General features: G+C 46.9%; 1 protein-coding gene across 2 annotated transcripts in view; it reads right to left on the bottom strand.

Annotated features, from left to right (window-relative positions):
- TSPAN32 (tetraspanin 32) overlaps window positions 1-19,161 on the bottom strand; it is a 165,696-nt gene that overhangs the window by 139,703 nt on the left and 6,832 nt on the right. For both annotated transcript variants that reach the window (XM_063944724.1, XM_063944725.1), the window contains exon 2: window positions 991-1,105. In XM_063944724.1, coding sequence (XP_063800794.1) covers window positions 991-1,105 — 115 coding nt within the window. The remainder of the gene's footprint in view (window positions 1-990; window positions 1,106-19,161) is intronic.

Genomic DNA, 19,161 nt, shown 5'->3' with positions numbered 1-19,161 from the left:
TCTCCATCCACTTTATCTCCATCCAAGGCTTCGTAAATAGACCCCTGTGTCACCAAGGTCGATGAAGTGAAGGGTAGTCAGGAGAAGAGGTTGGAAACAGCGTAGGAAGCAGCAGGAGAGAATTCCGAAACTCGCCCAGTATTCCCACTCATTTGGTGTGTCCATGCCACCAACCGAGTGGGAATAGAACCTGTGGCGAGCGCAGCAAGCCACTGAGCTGATGCGTTGTGAACGCAGGATTCTGGCAGACGCGATGTCACTGTCGGTATAGTGACAGTCGGCATACAGTCTGTCGGGATATCGTCTGTATCCCAGCAGGAGGGTGGCTATGGGGAAATGGCCATTAGAATTTGCTGTAAGTAGATCACTGACTCTTTTTGCGAGTGCTGTCTCAGCGGAATGTTGGGGGGTGACAGCCACCTTATCACTGCCTAATGAATAACTGCACCATCACATAACACAATACTACCCAGCCCCAGTCCGAAAATCATGAGAAAGCGGAGGTCTAACCAGCAGCGTTTCTAGGGAGGAGGGGACCCGTATGTAGACTCCGTGTGTGGGCCCTCTCCTCTCCTGGTAACCGTCACCGCCACTGCTAGCGCTCTCAGCGCCGAGACTCTGGCACAGTGCCAGAGTCTACAGCGCATGTGCAGGACTCTGAAAAATGGCCGCCGCGCCATTTTTCCGGAGTCCTGCGCATGCGCTGTAGACTCTGACACTGTGCCAGAGTGTCTAGCGCTCAGTGCGCTAGCAGAGGCGGTGACGGCTACAGGAGAGGAGGGGGCCCACATGCAGGCGCCGATGGACGCCGGAAAGGTAAGTATAGGAGAAATGGGTGCAGTGTGCGTGGTGTGGGCCCCCTCTGGACCCAGGGGCCCGTGTGCACCGCACACACTGCACCCATTATAGATACGCCATTGGGTCTAACTAAAGTGATCTAATGAGTCATAGTGGAGACTAGGAATAAAGCAAACATTCAGTGGCACTTACTGGTATGGTGTAGGTCTCTGACCACGCTGCCGGAGGGGGAAGCACCTGTCAGTATGGTAAATTGAGAGCCCAACCCCGTTATTACTGTCATAATGCAGCAGGCTACTGCCAGGAGCTAAAGAAAAAAGTGAATTTTTGATGACATATACATTCATATTTTGTTTCACTACTGTACATTTACTTACTATAAGTCGTATAAAAAGATAAACAACCATAAATTATTTGTAGAACGTTAAGAGCACATTTATGACAATCAGCCCCACATGAATAGAGCATACTTGCCTACTCTCCCGGAATGGCCGGGAGGCTCCCGAAAATCGGGTGACCCTCCCGGCCCCCCGGAAAAGCAGGCAAGTCTCCCGATCCCTGCGCTCCCCCCTGCCCAGCCGCCCACTTAGTAAGTAAAGTGGGCGGGTCGGGCAGTCGATGACGCGATTCTTGTTGAATCGCGTCATCATAGCCACGCCCCCTACAGTATAATGCCTGTAATAGCGGCATTATGCGACGGGGGGCGTGGCTTAAATGACGCAATACCTCTGCCACACACCCACCCCGCCTCGACCACGCCCCTGTTCCGCCTCTGCTCCGCCCCCTCTCCTCGTCACTACCCTTCCCCGCCCCCTGCTGAACAGACCTGGCTGCTCTCTCCCGGAGAGAGCAGCAGAAGAGTCGGTAAGTATGGAATAGAGTGCTGTAGCAACCCAGGTGATACTGGCTTCCATCTGTTCCTGCTACAAGAAAATAAGACTTGGGGGTATGTTTACTAAGGTGCAGGTTTTTAGAAGTGGAGATGTTGCTCGTAGCATATTCTACTTATCATTTATTTAGCACCTTCCAGGGGATGTAGTTGGGATTCTGGTGCTCGGGATCCCGCCAGTCAGAATTCTGGCGCTGGCATTCCAACAGACGAGATCCCGTACGTAAGTATCCTGGGGAGGTTAGGGTCAGGCTGCGGGGGGAATGTTAGGTTTAGGCTGCATGGAGGAGGGTTAGGTTTAGGCTGTGGAAAGGGAGGGTTAGGGTTAGGCTGTGGAAAGGGAGGGTTAGGGTTAGGCTGTGGGGAGAGAAGGTTAGGCTGTGAGAACAGAGAATTAGGTTTAGGCTACGGAGAAGGAGGATTAGGGTCAGTGACAGTTAGAGGATTCGGCTTAGCTGCCCCCTGGACCCCTGTCGGCATTTAAAACAGTTGGGATGACATGGTCAGTATCATACCTTCCAACTTTGAATAAGTAGGATGCGGGACTTGGAATTCTGCTGCACGGTGAAGCCGCACCTGCCCGAAAAAGGGTGTGTGGCCTCAGCAAAAGGCAGCGGCGACAATCGCAAGCCACACCCCTCATTTTCTGTCACTGTAGGGGCATGGCCAGCGCCCTTTGAACGGCTGTCATGCCCCAACTCCCTCTTGTCTCCGTGAATAGACGCTGTGCGCATGCGCACAACGTCTATTCACCGCTGCTTTGCTAGGCAGAGCAGTGACTGACAGGAGCCTCCCAACTGCCCCCCCCCCCCACACACACACACACACACGCGGGACACTGTGGCCTGTGGGTGGGACAGTCCCAAAAAACGGGACTGTCCCACGAAAATTGTGACAGTTGGGAGGTATGCGGTATTATGACTGCCAGCATCCCGACTGCCGGAATCCCGTACCCAAAACCCTTCTAGAAGATAATAGCTAGAATCGGATAGGTTGCTATGGGCAACATCTCCACTTCTAAAAACCCAATTTCTCTGGTACATCGTTTTACAGTCGCTTCCTCAAAATGCTTTGTAGAAACCTTTTAAATAGAACTTCTTATAAATACAAAACAGAGATATCTAGAAACTGGACAGTCTTTATTACGTCACTTTTGTATCCTCACACAGGTGCGTATTAATGTCCGAGGGGTCCCGTGTGGAGCAGGCCCCCTCCTCCCGAACACAGGGCCTCCCCCCAGCCTGTCCGTATCTTACCTTGTGCTGGTGATGGGGTCCCTCCTCCTCCGCTGTGCCATCTTCGAAGTGATATTCAGGGACATAGAGCAAGAGAGCAAAAGCCCTGGCACAGTGCCATAGCCCTTGCTTTCACTGCACGTCGCCACCTTTCCAAAGATGCTACTGGGAAGATGGCACCGCAGAGGAGGAGAGACCTGCTTGCCAGCATAAGATAAGTATACTATGGGTTAGAGATGAGGGGGTTCGGTTCGTTGAGATCCGAACCCCCCCGAACTTCACCCATTTTACACGGTTCCGAGGCAGCCTCGGATCCTCCCGCCTTGCTCGGTTAACCCGAGCGCGCCCGAACATCATCATCCCGCTGTCGGATTCTTGCGAGATTCGTATTGCATGTAAAGAGCCGCGCGTCGCCGCCATTTTCACTCGTGCATTGGAGATGATAGCGAGAGGACGTGGCTGCATTCTCTCAGTTTCTGTGTTCAGTGTGCTGCAAATATCTGTACTCAGGAGGTCATTCCGAGTCGTTCGCTCTGAAAATTTCTTCGCATCGCAGCGTTTTTCCGCTTAGTGCGCATGCGCAATGTCCGCACTGCGACTGCGCCAAGTAAATTTGCTATGAAGTTTGGATTTTTACTCACGGCTTTTTCTTCGCTCAGGCGATCGTAGTGTGATTGACAGGAAATGGGTGTTACTGGGCGGAAACAGGCCGTTTTATGGGCGTGTGGGAAAAAAACGCTACCGTTTCCGGAAAAAACGCGGGAGTGGCTGGAGAAACGGAGGAGTGTCTGGGCGAACGCTGGGTGTGTTTGTGACGTCAAACCAGGAACGATAAGCACTGAACTGATCGCAGATGCCGAGTAAGTCTGAAGCTACTCTGAAACTGCTACGAGATGTGTAATCGCAATATTGCGAATCTTTCGTTCGCAATTTTAAGAAGCTAAGATTCACTCCCAGTAGGCGGCGGCTTAGCGTGTGCAATACTGCTAAAATCGCCTTGCGAGCGAACAACTCGGATTGAGGGCCACAGTGTGCTGCAAATATCTGTGTTCAGTGTGCTGCAAATATCTGTGCTCAGTGTGCTGCAAATATCTGTGCTCAGTGTGCTGCAAATATCTACGTTCTCTGCCTGAAAATCGCTCCATATCTGTGCTGCATTGTAGTATACAGTAGGAGGACAGTGTAGAATTTTGCTGACCACCAATATATATATATATATATATATATATAGCAGTACGGTACAGTAGTCCATTGCTCTACCTCTGTGTTGTCAAGTATACTATCCATCCATATCTGTGCTGCATTGTAGTTGTGCGCAGTATATAGTAGGAGGACAGTGCAGAATTTTGCTAACCACCAGTATATATATATATATATATATATATATATATATATATATATGTATATTTATATCTCTGCATCATGTGCTGTTTGGGGACTATTTTTTTAAATGCCATCCTGTCTGACACTGCAGTGCCACTCCTAGATGGGCCAGGTGTTTGTGCCGCCCTCTTGGGTCGCTTAGCTTAGTCATCCAGCGACCTCGGTGCAAATTTTAGGACTAAAAATAATATTGTGAGGTGTTCAGAATATACTGAAAATGAGTGGAAATTATGGTTATTGAGGTTAATAATACTATGGGATCAAAATGACCCCCACATTCTATGATTTAAGCTGGTTTTGAAAAAAAACACCCGAATCCAAAACACACCCGAATACGACAAAAAATTTTCAGGGAGGTTTTGCCAAAACGCGTCCGAATCCAAAACACGCCCGCGGAGCCGAATCCTAAACCAAAACACAAAACCCGAAAAATCACTACTCTGGGTGCAAGATGTGTGGTGCGGGGGCCTCACTGCACACCCTGCACCCATTATATATCTGCATATGCTGCAGCAGTCTTTTGCACCCAGGCAGGTAACATGAACTTCCCTGTCAATAAAAAAAAAAAATGCTTTTTGTAGATTCTTATTTTTTATTTTTTACAGTGGAACTGGAAGCTAAAATGAACCGGGGACTCCAGGGTGATAAGAGCGATAAGTAACTGTTATCGCTCTGTATGTTTTTTGACAGTGACAGCTGTTACTATATATGGTATTAAATGTTAAAAAAAATGTCGCTGCTTTTAGAAATAGTGCCCAATCATCTGTTATGTTTTCATATAAAAGGTTGCTATACTAACCTTAAAAATATAGTAATGTTCATAAATAAATTAGCTTTCTCTGCGTTGTAAATAATACAGCCCGAGTACAGTAAGGGCGTGTTCGGGTAATTGTGAACAGATGCAGACCAGCACAGAGATGCATATGAATCTGTATTGATTGAGGGTGGCTAGACACTGGTGCAGATAAATGAGTATTAAAAATTATTATGAAAGTTGTCAATGCCACTAACCGCATATGTGTGTCTGATTGCAAATTCATTTCTGAAGCCAATAGGTGCTTTATTAATTGCATGTGCTTTTATTATGATCTTCTGTGCATGTTGGGGAGTTGTGCAATTCCTGCTGAATTAGAAATGTTTTCCAACAAGTTAATATACTAATATCATACCTCCCAACATAGGGAGAAGGGACACGAAAAGGGGGCATGGACTATATAAAAGGGGGCATGGCTTCACGGGAGCGCTGCGATCGTGAGCCACGCCCACATTTTTCGTCAGTATGGGGGCATGGCGAGCGCTCTGGGAGCTGCTGGAATGCCCCCTGTCTCTCCGTCTCTAGTGAATAGATGCTGTGCGCATGCGCACAGCATCTATTCACCTCTGCTCTGAACTGAGCAGATCAGCGAGTGTCTGGAGCCTCCCAATGCACCCCCTCCCCCCCACGCGGAACATTGTGGCCCGTGGGTGGGACAGCAGGACAGTCCTAAAAAACGTGACTGTCCCGCGAAAATTGGGACAGTTGGGAGGTATGTAATAATAGGATTTTAATTACCTACCGGTAAATCCTTTTCTCGTAGTCCGTAGAAGATACTGGGGTTCCATTTAGTACCATGGGGTACAGACGGGTCCAATAGGAGCCATGGGCACTTTAAGAATTTGATAGTGTATGCTGGCTCCTCCCTCTATGCCCCTCCTACCAGACTCAGTTTAGAAAATGTGCCCGGAGGAGCTGGTCACGCTGAAGGAAGATCCTGAAGAGTTTTCTGCATTTATTTTTCTGTTTGTTTTTTTCAGGCAGGACTGGTTGGCACCAGCCCGCCTGCTTCATGGGACTTTGGGGGGGAGGGGAACATCCCAACCTCTTGAAGGGTTAATGGTCCCGTTCCCCGCTGACAGGACACTAGCTCCTGAGGGAACTATTCGCAAGCCCCACCAAGGTGAGCGTACATTCGCGCAACACGTCGCCACCCCTAACAGAGCCAGAAGAAAGAAAAGTGGTGAGTACTAAACCGGCGTCCTGGCTAGCGGGTTGCCGGTCATTATGGCGGCATGAGGGTATGGAGACTTACATACATTATGCCACTGTCATTCATACACACATACACACACCACATAAACTGTACATACATACACATACTGTACATACATTACACAGATACACAGTCACACATACATATACAGTACACAGACACTATACAGACGCACACACACTTTCACTCACTCACTCTCCTTCCACTTACCTATAGAAGGCTGGCATGTTATCCTCATGTGTGTTACAGGCTGCAGCCCTGGTCCTGTGTAGCTCCGCCCCCTTACCCCGCGTAGCTCAGCCCCTTTCAGATCCGCACACTGCCACAGGGGAGGGGAGAGGAGGCCTCATGCTGCCGGCGCCGCTGCCTGTCATAGAGTGTGACAGGCGCCTCTCCAGCCAGTTGCCTCCCTGCACTGCATCCCTTTACTGAGCGGCCAGCGCCGGGCCTGGTCAGCGGACAGCTGCAAATCCATTCGCACCTCACTCACCATCCAATGATTTCTCTTACGTCCTAGAGGATGCTGGTGACTCCGTAAGGACCATGGGGTATAGACGGGCTCCGCAGGAGATAGGGCACCTAAAAAGAACTTTGACTATGGGTGTGCACTGGCTCCTCCCTCTATGCCCCTCCTCCAGACCTCAGTTAGATCTGTGCCCAGAGGAGAATGGGTGCACTGCAGAGAGCTCTCCAGAGTTTTCTATTGAAGAAGAATTTTGTTAGGTTTTTTATTTTCAGGGAGTCCTGTTGGCAACAGGCTCCCTGCATCGTGGGGCTGAGGAGAGAGAAGCAGAGCTGGCTTGTCAAGTTGGGCACTGCTTCTAAGGCTACTGGACACCATTAGCTCCAGAGGGAGTCGGAACACAGGTCTCACCTGGGGTTCATCCCGGAGCCGCGCCGTCGTCCTCCTCACAGATGCCGAAGATAGAAGCCGGATAGAGAAGGCAGTAGACATCTTAGGCGGCAGAAGACATCAGATCTTCATGAGGTAAGGGCCATTGCTCCCAGTCACACACACACAGAGCAGCACTAAAGGGTGCAGGGCGCAGGGGGGGGCGCCCTGGGCAGCAATAAACCTTACATTTGGGCAAATACAGATTGATTAGGCTGCGGAGGCAGTAAATCCATGATCCCCCGCCATTTTTATTGAAAAATCACTGGGACCGAAGCCCGCCGTCGGGTGGGCGGGGCTTGATCCTCAGCACTAACCAGCGCCATTTTCTCCACAGAAGCTGCATGAGGAAAACGTTGGCTCCCTGGTCTCTCCCCTGCTGAACTTCACAGGCTGGAAAAAAGAGGAGGGGGGCACATTAGCAACGCAGTGAGTGGGAATTGGCATATTATATATAGAAAAGCGCTATCTGGACATATTTTTTCCAGTGTTTTAAGCGCTGGTGTGTGCTGGCATACTCTCTCTCTGTCTCTCCTTAGGGCCTGGTTGGGGTTTTGTCCCCTTATAGGTTAATCCCTGTGTGTGTGTGTGGGGTGTCGGTACGTGTGTGTCGACATGTCTGAGGTGATAGGCTTCTCCAAGGAGGAGGTGGAGCAAATGAGTGGTGTGTCCCCGTGTGACTCCATGTTGAATGCAAGTGTGGCATCTTTACATAAAAGGCTTGATAAGGCTGAATTAGGGGGGACATCAGGGGGTCAATCCTCGGATTGGACCGACTCACAGGGCCCGTCGGGGTCTCAAAAGCGTCCCTTAACACAAGACACTACTACCGACACGGATTCTGATTCCAGTGTCGACTATGACGAAGTAAAATTGCACCCTAGGGTGACTAAAACCATTCAATGTATGATTGTGGCAATAAAGGATGTGTTGCATATTGTGGATGAACCCTCGGTCCCTGACACAAGAGTACACATGTTTAAGGAAAAGAAACAGATTATTAACTTTCCCACATCTCATGAATTTAATGATTTCTTTGGAAAAGCTTGGGAGACTCCGGATAAGAGACTGCAGATCCCCAAAAGAATTTATATGGCATACCCCTTCCCTAAGCAGAACAGGGAGATTTGGGAATCGGGAGTGATTCCTGTGAAGCCCTGACGCGCTTGTCCAAGAAAGTGGCGCTACCGTCTCCTGACACAGCAGCCCTTAAGGACCCTGCAGATCGCAGGCAAGAAACTACCTTAAGTGTATTTATTCTCATACGGGTGCTGTGCTAAGACCGACAATTGCGTCGGCATGGGTGTGTAGCGCAATTGCAGCTTGGACAGATGAGCTGACAGATCAATTTGATAATATGGATAAGGATACTATATTCCTAACTCTAGCCCATATTAAAGACGCAGTCTTATTTATGAGGGATGCTCAAAGGGACATTGGATTGCTAGCTTCTAGGGCCAATGCCATGTCTGTCTCAGCGAGAAGATCCTTATGGACTCGCCAATGGACGGGTGATGCGGATTCCAAAAAACATATGGAAGTACTACCCTATAAGGGTGATGTATTGTTTGGGGATGGGCTGACGGACCTGGTTTCCACAGCTACAGCATGTAAATCAAATGTTTTACCATATATTCCCCAACAGCAAAAGAAAGTAACACCCTATCAGATGCAGTCCTTTCGGTCGCACAAGTCCAAAAGAGGTCGGGGATCCGCTTTCCTCGCCAGAGGTAAGGGCAGAGGCAAGAGAGCACCTGCTTCGGCAGGTGCCCAGGAACAAAAGTCCTCCCCGGCTGCTCCAAAACCCACAGCATGACGCTGGGGCACCCCTGAAGGAGTCCGCACCGGTGGGGGCACGTCTTCGACTTTTCAGTCAGGCCTGGGTCGGTTCGGACCTGAATCCCTGGGTGTTGGAAATAGTTTCCCAGGGTTACAAATTGAAATTCGAGGAGGTGCCCCCGCGCCAATTTTTCAAATCGGCCCTACCAGCTTCCACATCGGAAAAGGATATAGTGTTAGCTGCAATTCAAACGCTGTGTATACAGCAAGTGATAATCAAGGTTCCCCTGCACCAGCAGGGAACCTATTTGTGGTCCCAAAACCGGATGGTTCGGTCGGACCTATTTTGAATCTGAAATCCCTAAACCTGTACATAAAAAGATTCAAATTCAAAATGGAATCTCTGAGAGCGATAATAGCCAACATGGAGGGGGAGTTTATGGTGTCTCTGGACATAAAGGATGCGTACCTTCATGTCCCCATATATGCCCCCCATCAGGAATTCCTGAGATTCGCTGTACAGGATTGTCATTACCGATTTCAGACGTTGCCGTTTGGACTCTCCACGGCCCCGAGGATTTTCACCAAGATAATGGCGGAAATGATGGTGGTCCTGCGCAAGCATGGAGTCACAATTATCCCATACTTGGACGATCTCCTGATAAAAGCGAGATCAAGGGAGAAATTGCTGAGCAGTGTGGCGCTCTCTCTGAGAGTGCTCCAGCAACACGGTTGGATTCTAAATCTACCGAAGTCACAGTTGATTCCGACAACTCAACTACCGTTCCTAGGTATGATACGGGATACGGAACAAATTAAGGTCTTCCTCCCAATAGAGAAAGCCCAAGACATCCAGAACATGGTCAGAGACCTGCTAAACCGAAAAGGGTGTCAGTTCACCCATGCACTCGAGTTCTGGGGAAAATGGTGGCGCCTACGAGGCCATTCCCTTCGGAAGGTTCTATGCAAGGACTTTTCAATGGGACCTTCTGGACAAGTGGTCCGGGTCCCATCTGCACTTACATTGGAAAATAACTCTGTCCCCAGGGACCAGAGTGTCCCTCCTGTGGTGGTTGCAAAGTGCTCACCTCCTGGAGGGTCGCAGGTTCGGAATTCAGGATTGGATCCTGGTTACCACGGACGCGAGCCTCCGAGGATGGGGAGTGGTCACACAGGGAAAAAATTTTCAGGGTCTTTGTCAGACCAGGATTCCTGTCTACACATCAATATGTTGGAACTCAGGGCCATTTACAACGGCCTTCGACAAGCGGAGAGTCTTCTTCGAAACCTACCAGTTCTGATTCAATCAGACAATCTCACAGCAGTGGCTCATGTGAATCGCCAAGGCGGGAGAAGAAGCAGAGTCGCAATGGCGGAAGCCACAAGGATCCTTCGCTGGGCGGAAAATCATGTAAGCGCTCTGTCGGCTGTCTTCATTCCGGGAGTGGAAAACTGGGAAGCAGACTTCTTCAGCAGACACGATCTCCATCCAGGAGAGTGGGGACTTCATCAAGAAGTCTTTGCAGACGTAACACGTCTCTGGGGAACTCCTCAAATAGACATGATGGCGTCACGCCTCAACAAAAAACTTCGGAGGTATTGCGCCAGGTCTCGGGACCCTAGCAGTAGCAGTAGACGATCTGGTAACACCGTGGGTATTCAAATCGGTCTACGTGTTTCCTCCTCTTCCCCTCATCACAAAAGTGTTGAGGATCATAAGACGAAGAAGAGTACAGACGATACTCGTTGTCCCAGACTGGCCTCGAAGGGCATGGTACTCGGATCTACAAGAGATGCTCACAGGAGATCCCTGGCCTCTTCCTCTGAGGGAAGACCTGTTGCAGAAGGGGCCCTGTGTATTGGTGGTTGAACGCCGAATCCTAGCGAAAAAGGGGATTCCAGAAGAGGTCATCCCTACTTTAATAAAGGCTAGGAAGGAGGTGACGATAAAACATTATCACCGTATCTGGCGAAAGTATGTGTCTTGGTGTGAGACCAAGAATGCACCTACGGAAGATTTTCATCTGGGTCGTCTTCTCCACTTCCTACAGACAGGAGTGGATATGGGCCTGAAATTAGGCTCTGTTAAGGTACAGATTTCGGCCCTCTCGATTTTTTTCAGAAGGAATTGGCTTCTCTTCCAGAAGTCCAGACGTTTGTAAAGGGAGTGCTGCACATCCAGACCCCTTTTGTGCCTCCAGTGGCACCATGGGACCTGAACGTGGTGTTGCAGTTCCTAAAATCACACTGGTTTGAACCGTTTAACAAGGTTGAGTTTAAATTTCTTACCTGGAAGGTGGTCATGTTGTTGGCCTTAGCATCAGCAAGGCTAGTGTCAGAATGGGCGGCTTTGTCACACAAGAGCCCCTACTTGATTTTTCATGTGGATCGAGCTGAATTGAGGACACGTCCGCAATTTTTGCCTAAAGTGGTTTCTTCGTTCCATATGAATCAACCTATTGTGGTGCCTGTGGCTACAAGTGACCTGGAGGATTCCAGATCCCTGGACGTAGTCAGGGCCTTAAAAATTTATGTAGCCAGGACGTCTAGAATTAGGAAAACAGAGGCTCTGTTTGTCCTGTATGCGGCCAATAAGATTGGCGCTCCTGCTTCGAAGCAGACTATTGCTCGCTGGATCTGTAATACGATTCAGCAGGCTCACTCTACGGCTGGATTGCCGGTACCAAATTCGGTTAAGGCCCTTTCCACTAGGAAGGTGGGCTCTTCTTGGGCGGCTGCCCGAGGCATCTCGGCATTACAACTTTGCCGAGCGGCGACTTGGTCGGGGTCAAACACTTTTGCTAAATTCTACAAGTTTGATACCCTGGCTGATGAGGACCTAGCATTTGCTCAGTCGGTGCAGCAGAGTCATACGCACGCTCCCGCCCGATTGGATGCTTTGGTATAAACCCCATGGTCCTTACGGAGTCCCCAGCATCCTCTAGGACGTAAGAGAAAATAAGATTTTAAACCTACCGGTAAATCTATTTCTCCTAGTCCGTAGAGGATGCTGGGCGCCCGTCCCAGTGCGGAAACTCTGCAAGACTTGTATATAGTTGTTGCTTACATAAGGGTTATGTTACAGTTGACATCGGTCTTGGACCGTTACTGTCGTTTGTTCATACTGTTAACTGGTTATATATGTTCCAGGTTACATGGTATGATTGGTCTGGGCTGGTATGAATCTTGCCCTTGGATTGCTAAATCCTGCCTTGTATTGTCCATCTCCTCTGGGCACAGTCCTCTAACTGAGGTCTGGAGGAGGGGCATAGAGGGAGGAGCCAGTGCACACCCATAGTCAAAGTTCTTTTTAGGTGCCCTATCTCCTGCGGAGCCCGTCTATACCCCATGGTCCTTACGGAGTCCCCAGCATACTCTACGGACTAGGAGAAATAGATTTACCGGTAGGTTTAAAATCTTATTTTTTCCACTGTGTGCAGTGTGTGCACAGCCCAGGACTTACTCCTACAGTGCGATGAGAACAGGCTGATCGGGTCCTGAGATGACGTCACACACCCTCCCTGAAAACGCTTGGGAATGCCTGCGTTTTCCCTGACACTCCCAGAAAACGGTCAGTTACCACCCACAAATGGCCTCCTCCTGTCAATCGGCATGCAAATGGCTGTGTAATTGAAAATTTTGCACAAGCCTGTCGCTGTCTGTCGATGCCTGTTGTTGTTTGCCAATGCACATGGGCATTGCGGTGCATACGCATGCTCAGTCTATCAATAATCGCCCGCTGTGCGAAAACGCACAGCAACGATCAGGTCTGAATCACCCCCATAGTGCATATTGCACCGTGTGTATACTTATTATTTATTTATTAACAGTTATTTATATAGCGCACACATATTCCGCAGCGCTTTACAGAGAGAATAATTGTCCATTCACATCAGTCCCTGCCCCAGTGGAGCTTACAATTTATATTCCATACCACATGTACACACACTCACTTTCACGCTAGAGTTAACTTTTGTTGGAAGCCAATTAACCTATCAGTATATTTTTGGATTGTGGGAGGAAACCGGAGTACCCAGAGGAAACTCACCCAAGTACGGGGAGAATATAGAAACTCCACACAGTTAGGGCTATGGTGGGAATTGAACCCATGACCTCAGTGCTATAAGGTAGTAATGCTAACCATTATACCATCCGTACTACCATATACAGCTTGCGATGCTGATGCGCGCTCCCACAGGGTCGGTATCACAACAAAAAGTAGACTTTGCAGGCAGGTCAATTTTGTTTAGAAAGTGTACAATATAGTAAACAGTATAGTCAAAATTGGCCATAGTCGAAATCGTACATAGCCAATATTACACCGTTTGTATAGTCAATATCGGTGATTCTGGGCTCTGGGGAGTTCAAGGGAAATCGCATAGTGCAAATTGGCCACATAGGCAGAATCGCAACTTGTGTGTGTCCCTTAAGAGTAGATTGTAAACTCAAATATTATTGTGTATATGCATATTTGTCAACTTTTCACTTAGGGTGCCCATGAGACGTCGGAGGGGCAAGGCCCAAATTGGAGGTGAGCGTAAAGTCGTGCCATAAATTACTCTAATTACTCTATTGTACCACAATTGCCCATAGGGCCACTATGACATAATTGACCATTGTCAAAGTCAAAAATATTACATAGAGAGACCATATAAACTGCACACATATAAGTCGCTATACTTGCAAATATGCGCAGCGAGCACAGCAATATATGGAAACACACGCATTTGCTCGGACATGGCACAGAGATGGATTCGGCACTTGTTTCATACAGTACATGGTTATAATAATGAACAGCACCAGACATCATGGAGATTTAGAATTGGCTAATGAATTAATGTCATGGATGTGTATCATTCGAACCGAACCAGATAAACACATCATGTTTGGTATTGAAGCAAGCAGAATCAGGTGTGGGTTAGTTTGAGGCCTGTTGTGTTGTTGTGGGACATTGCAGCGGATAGATATGATTATATGTATAAAAGCTAAGATCATATTGTTAGAACAATATGATGCTCAAGACAACCTTTTACTAAGTTTTCAGGGCTGAACCTGATTAGCATATACAAAGAGAATGGTGACTCAATACAAAGGAGAAAGAAAGACCCCTCCCCCAGGTACTGGTCAAACAGGAAGGTAGTGGTCAGGTGTGGCCTCAGAGAACAGATGTAATGTAGCTACACTCACAGACACACACACAGCTACCTGGCACCAAGCAGCATGGCGGCTGAATCCCCAGGACATCTTCCAAACTAAAGGCTAAGTATTGAACTTCACATGGCTAGATAAGGAAACAGACAGATTGCTTTCTGGTTTAAATAGGATATTGTAACTTGGTTGTGTGATTGTTGGGTGTTTGTGGATACTCTGTGAAGTCTGTGATAAATTGGAACAGTATACAATCTGTAGCATAATATTTGTGGTATTTGTTTGCCAATGGAGATTTAAAATAGATTGTGCTGGATAGTTATAATATATATCCTGTTAATCATAAATACCACCATGCAGTTACGTTTGTGTTAATTACATTGTGATCTGGTCTTGTGATGAATATGCTCTGGTTATTGAGATACTGAAGTTGTTTGGGATGTGAAATTATGAGATGGTTCTAGGAAGTTGGATTACATTGTGAAAGGTGTTTTAGATGGTTTGGAATTGTAAAATCAGAACATATGCATTGTTTTGAGGCTTGGACATTTTGGAAGAAAATGGAGTCTTGTGTTTTCTGCTATGTGATTGTGGTTTAGTATAGAGTGCCATGTGTTTGGACCTGCAAATCTAAAATGGCTGCTGCTGGATGTCTTCCCCTCCCCCTTTCAGCCATGTGGTGTGGTCTTTGGAATCAAGTGGAGGTTTCTCAAAATGGAGTCTAGCTTCCATCCCATGCTGTATTCAGCATTGACTAACTGCGCAGCGATTGTCTCTCACATGTGTAGTTTTATCTGCAACCATGTTGTCTCTTATTTAATGTTATCATGAGCCATTTCTCTCTATCTCTCTCTTCTTCTCTTCCCCTTCCATTTTCCCATAAATAGTAATTGTATTGTATTGTATTTCTTGTGTAGTTATCTGGTTAGGTAGTCTCTGTTATATTGTAGTGTATCATTTGTACTGTTATCCCCTTTTACAAGTATATTAGATATAATACAGTTAATAGGCTTTGGAACCTAAACCAGTATCTGTGTATTTTCTATAGTGTTAAGTGTTCACTTGAGCGTCGGTGACGCTCAAGCAGCTTTGTAGTTAGTCAGGTTACACAAGGTTGCATTTACACCCTGTACTCACATTAAGGTATTCAGTGTATTTCATTGGTATAAGGTTTTAACATAAAGGTATAGCGTTGTGAGCGTCTGCGCCGCTGGTGACCTCCTCGTGGTCTCGAGCGTATGCTACGCCATAGCGAATCATTCCCCTAGACATAGCCAATAACGTGTCCTGTGATCACTGGGCCGTGAGCGAACGTGACGCTTGAGCGTCTCGCCTACGGCTGAGCGATCGCTACGCCAATAGCGTACCATTACGGTACTTCTTGAGCAAACAGCGTACAGTGTTCTTAGCTTCATAAAGGGTTGTTTATACGACAAGGAATTTAGCATTGTCAATTGCGGGCTCGTCCTATACTTCTCACATCTGCACTAGGTAGATCAGCAGACATTATCCCCCAGCAAAGGGTGGGAGATTGTCTCATAGTGCTGGCGGGATAAGCGTCTGCTTCGCTTAGATAAAGAGTGCTGAAGGAACCCGGTAACCGGAAGTAAGAACAAAACGCTTGTGTCTTTTTAAAACTGTTTATTTTTCTTTTGTCTTGCGTACGCATACATACCTGCATTTCTTTTCACTTGTGTATTTCATTTTTCGTATATCACTATTCCTGTTTGCCAAATTTTATAGTTGATAGAAAGTGCTAAAAGGAGATTTGCTGTTATTTAATAGTAGAGGTAATAGTTAAAGTATAGAACAACACACGGTTTGTCTGAAGATACAAGGCAGTCAGTGTGGATTGCGGTAGATGATCAGGGATCACCTACATTGATAAATAAATATATTGTGTTACGGTGGATCCTTTGCATTGCGTACACGTGTCGCTAACAAAGACTAGCGTACGCAATCCAAAGGCAGACGCACGCAGCGTTCATTACGCAACACTACGCCCACGTAGCTCAAGTTGTGATAAAGTGAAGTAACGCAAAGGCGATAAGTAACGCACAGCGGTAGATAACGCGACGCGGAAAATAACGCAAGTCTATTTTTGGAGAATCTGAAATTTAGTTTAACAGATCCTGCTCCTAATTGGTAACACTGTTGGGCTAAAGACAAATTTCTGCGCAGAAATAGATATAGAAACAAAAGTGTACATGTGTTGAGTGAGTGTGTTTTGTATACAAAAGTTTATATAACTTTAAGGTGGAACCAAAAGGAAAGCCGGGTACTCGTCAAGGGACATACGTGTAAGTGACATATACGGTGGCTAGGGAGGCATCCCTGGTTAAATAATATTTGAGCATTAGAGTATAGCGGACCATAAGGTAACAAGACCAGGAGGTCATAAGGTAACAAGACCAGGAGGTCATAAGGTAACAGACCAGGAGGTCATAAGGTAACAGACCAGGAGGTCATAAGGTAACAGGTAAAATAGACAAAGAGGTCCGCTATAAAAGTCCAGTGGCACAACGCCTGGGGTGTTGGTGCAGAACCCATATAGGCCATAAGCTCTCGCTGAAGGAATCGCGGCCGGAAACATCGATTCCATTGATCTTTCAGTACATGACAAGTAGTGCTCGTGTACTGAACGATTGGACCGCACGTAATTGTGTGCAGTAGTTAGTAATCTGACCTAATACCATCAGAGTAAAGTGGTCACAAACGCTATTTGTACATTCTGACGTGATTTGTGTAATTTTTTATTTTTTGGGAAGGGAAGTTCGCTGGTCACTCAGGAACTATCCAACAACCGATACTTGCTGGGGAACGCGCCCCAGTAAATAAAGGTTCACAGGGGCCCTGGGTTGGGTACAGCAGCTCTGGTTACAGTGATTGCAGCACAGGCCAACGTGGGCGAGAAGTAAGTGGGGTACTTGATAAACCACCACCGCCGGCCTGCCCAAGGACATCTTGGTTTGTTTGTAAGGGTTCGCTGAAAGCCTTGATATTCAAGGAGGAATAGGCAACGCCTGCAGATTATGGGGGCCATTTGTTCAGGTAGGGGGCGATCAACCTCGGTTCGGGTTGATTCAGAGAACCGATCCATCGGGTCGGCACGATATGTGATGTGTAAGAAATATGGAAATCACGCTGAAGTTTTATGTGATGAATGGGAGAGAATGACTGTACAAGACAGGGACAAATTCCCAAGAATAGGTAGCTTCAGTCCAGTAGTGTTACAAAATTTAAGGAGGAGGATAAGTCTCGTTGAACCAACGAAGAGACAAAATAAACATTATGAATATTTACAGTTATGGCAACAGGAAAGTGAATTACAAAAAGAGTCTATTGACTTTTCTGACTCTTATCTTGAGGGGAGAGACATGGCAGCAGGAGAGGAGTTGATTGCGGAGAGAAAAGCACAAAAGTGGAACAATAAAAACGCTCTTAGCAACTGTAGTATAGATTATAAGAATAAGTGTAATAAATGTAATAATGTTTATGAAAATGAAAGTGTAAAAATTACAAATGTTAACCTGTGCAAGTCGCACCCCATGTTAAACTTCCCTCAGGATTACCAACAAGAAAGTGAGCCCAGAACGATGTCGGCACCTCTTCCAGAAGCCATCCTACAAGACATCCAGGTGGACGCGACCAAATTGGTAAAGGCAATAATCAAACCCCCTAACGGAGGGTCAGGTGAGGTCGTGTCCACAGGTACGTACAATGTTTTATATCACGCACAAACAAATGTACCCCATATTATAAGACCAAAACAAGGTGATGTAATTGAGTTTAGTCCTGTCAGGGTGATCACAGTCCCCAATGGGAAGACTGACGATCAGGGAACCATTCCCGTCAAGGACAGTGCAATGCGCCATCCCTGGTCCCGGACAGAATTGAGATCAATCATGTCTGATTACCCAGATCCTAGGAAAGATCTAACTGTATGATCAAAGATTCACAGAAGGTATATCAACTCCCTAGACAACGACATAATCATGGTATCCAAGGAATCAGGTAGGTACAGGGAAAGCGGTTGATGGTGATGAGCATCCAAGCGTTTGAGGAGGCATCAAATCAACCAAAACCCCAGGCCATTGGCACATGGAGGAACTTAAGGATTTGTGATCTGTGCAAAAGAGAAGGGCATTGTGCTAGCAACTGTAATAACCCACATAAAGTTAGACCCCCTAGACCAAGAAATGAGCAAAATTACAATACACACCATTATAATCAAGGATCACATAGGCAGGAAAGGTGATTATTAGGAATGGAGGCAAGCCTGAAGTAACGGTTAATGAAGTGGGAGGTCATTCACTAAAGACACAGGAATGACCAGGTGAAAAGTTGTAAATGTATTTGTGAAAAATGTTTTTCTCTCCCTCTCTCTATCCCCATCTCTGACTAGTAGTGGTAAGAATTCACACATTGCATATCCACTTGGTCCTTGCAGAAGTCTACCAAACCCCAGCATGACCTCCGCCACAATGTATTTCTGGCCAGATACAGACAGTGGAGTAATGCAGGTGCTGGTGGGGAGGGACTGCTCAAGGAGACCAGTAGACACAGAGATATGACAGCCTAATAAGTCTGACAATGTTTTTCTAATGCTAACAATGTTTTCTTACAATGTTTAAAAATGCTTTGTTTCTCTTTTCTTATTGATGGTTATTGTCGAGTTATGTAATGTATATATGCACATGAATTGTTCTCTATCTCTTTTGTTTTTTTTTATTTTCTCTCTCTTCTCACTCATGTTTCCATGGTTTAAAGATGCTATGTCACCCCTCAGTTGGACCAATGGTAATGCCAGATTTTTGCTCCTTACAGAAAGATCGTCGGTTAGGAAGGAATATTGCATCACCAGAATGATCGTTTTTGAAGACTGAGAGACAACACCTTTGAGAGGACAGCAGAACAAGAAGAACAACAAGACGAGAGAACTTATTATCGTAACGAGTTCTCTCCCCCTCAAACTGATTTTCTTATACCCCATTTACAAATTTCTTC

The sequence above is a fragment of the Pseudophryne corroboree genome, chromosome 11 (genome assembly GCF_028390025.1).
Source record: "Pseudophryne corroboree isolate aPseCor3 chromosome 11, aPseCor3.hap2, whole genome shotgun sequence".
NCBI lineage: Eukaryota > Metazoa > Chordata > Amphibia > Anura > Myobatrachidae > Pseudophryne > Pseudophryne corroboree.
Note: the sequence above shows the minus strand (reverse complement) of the source record. Positions and strands in the feature narration are given on the sequence as shown.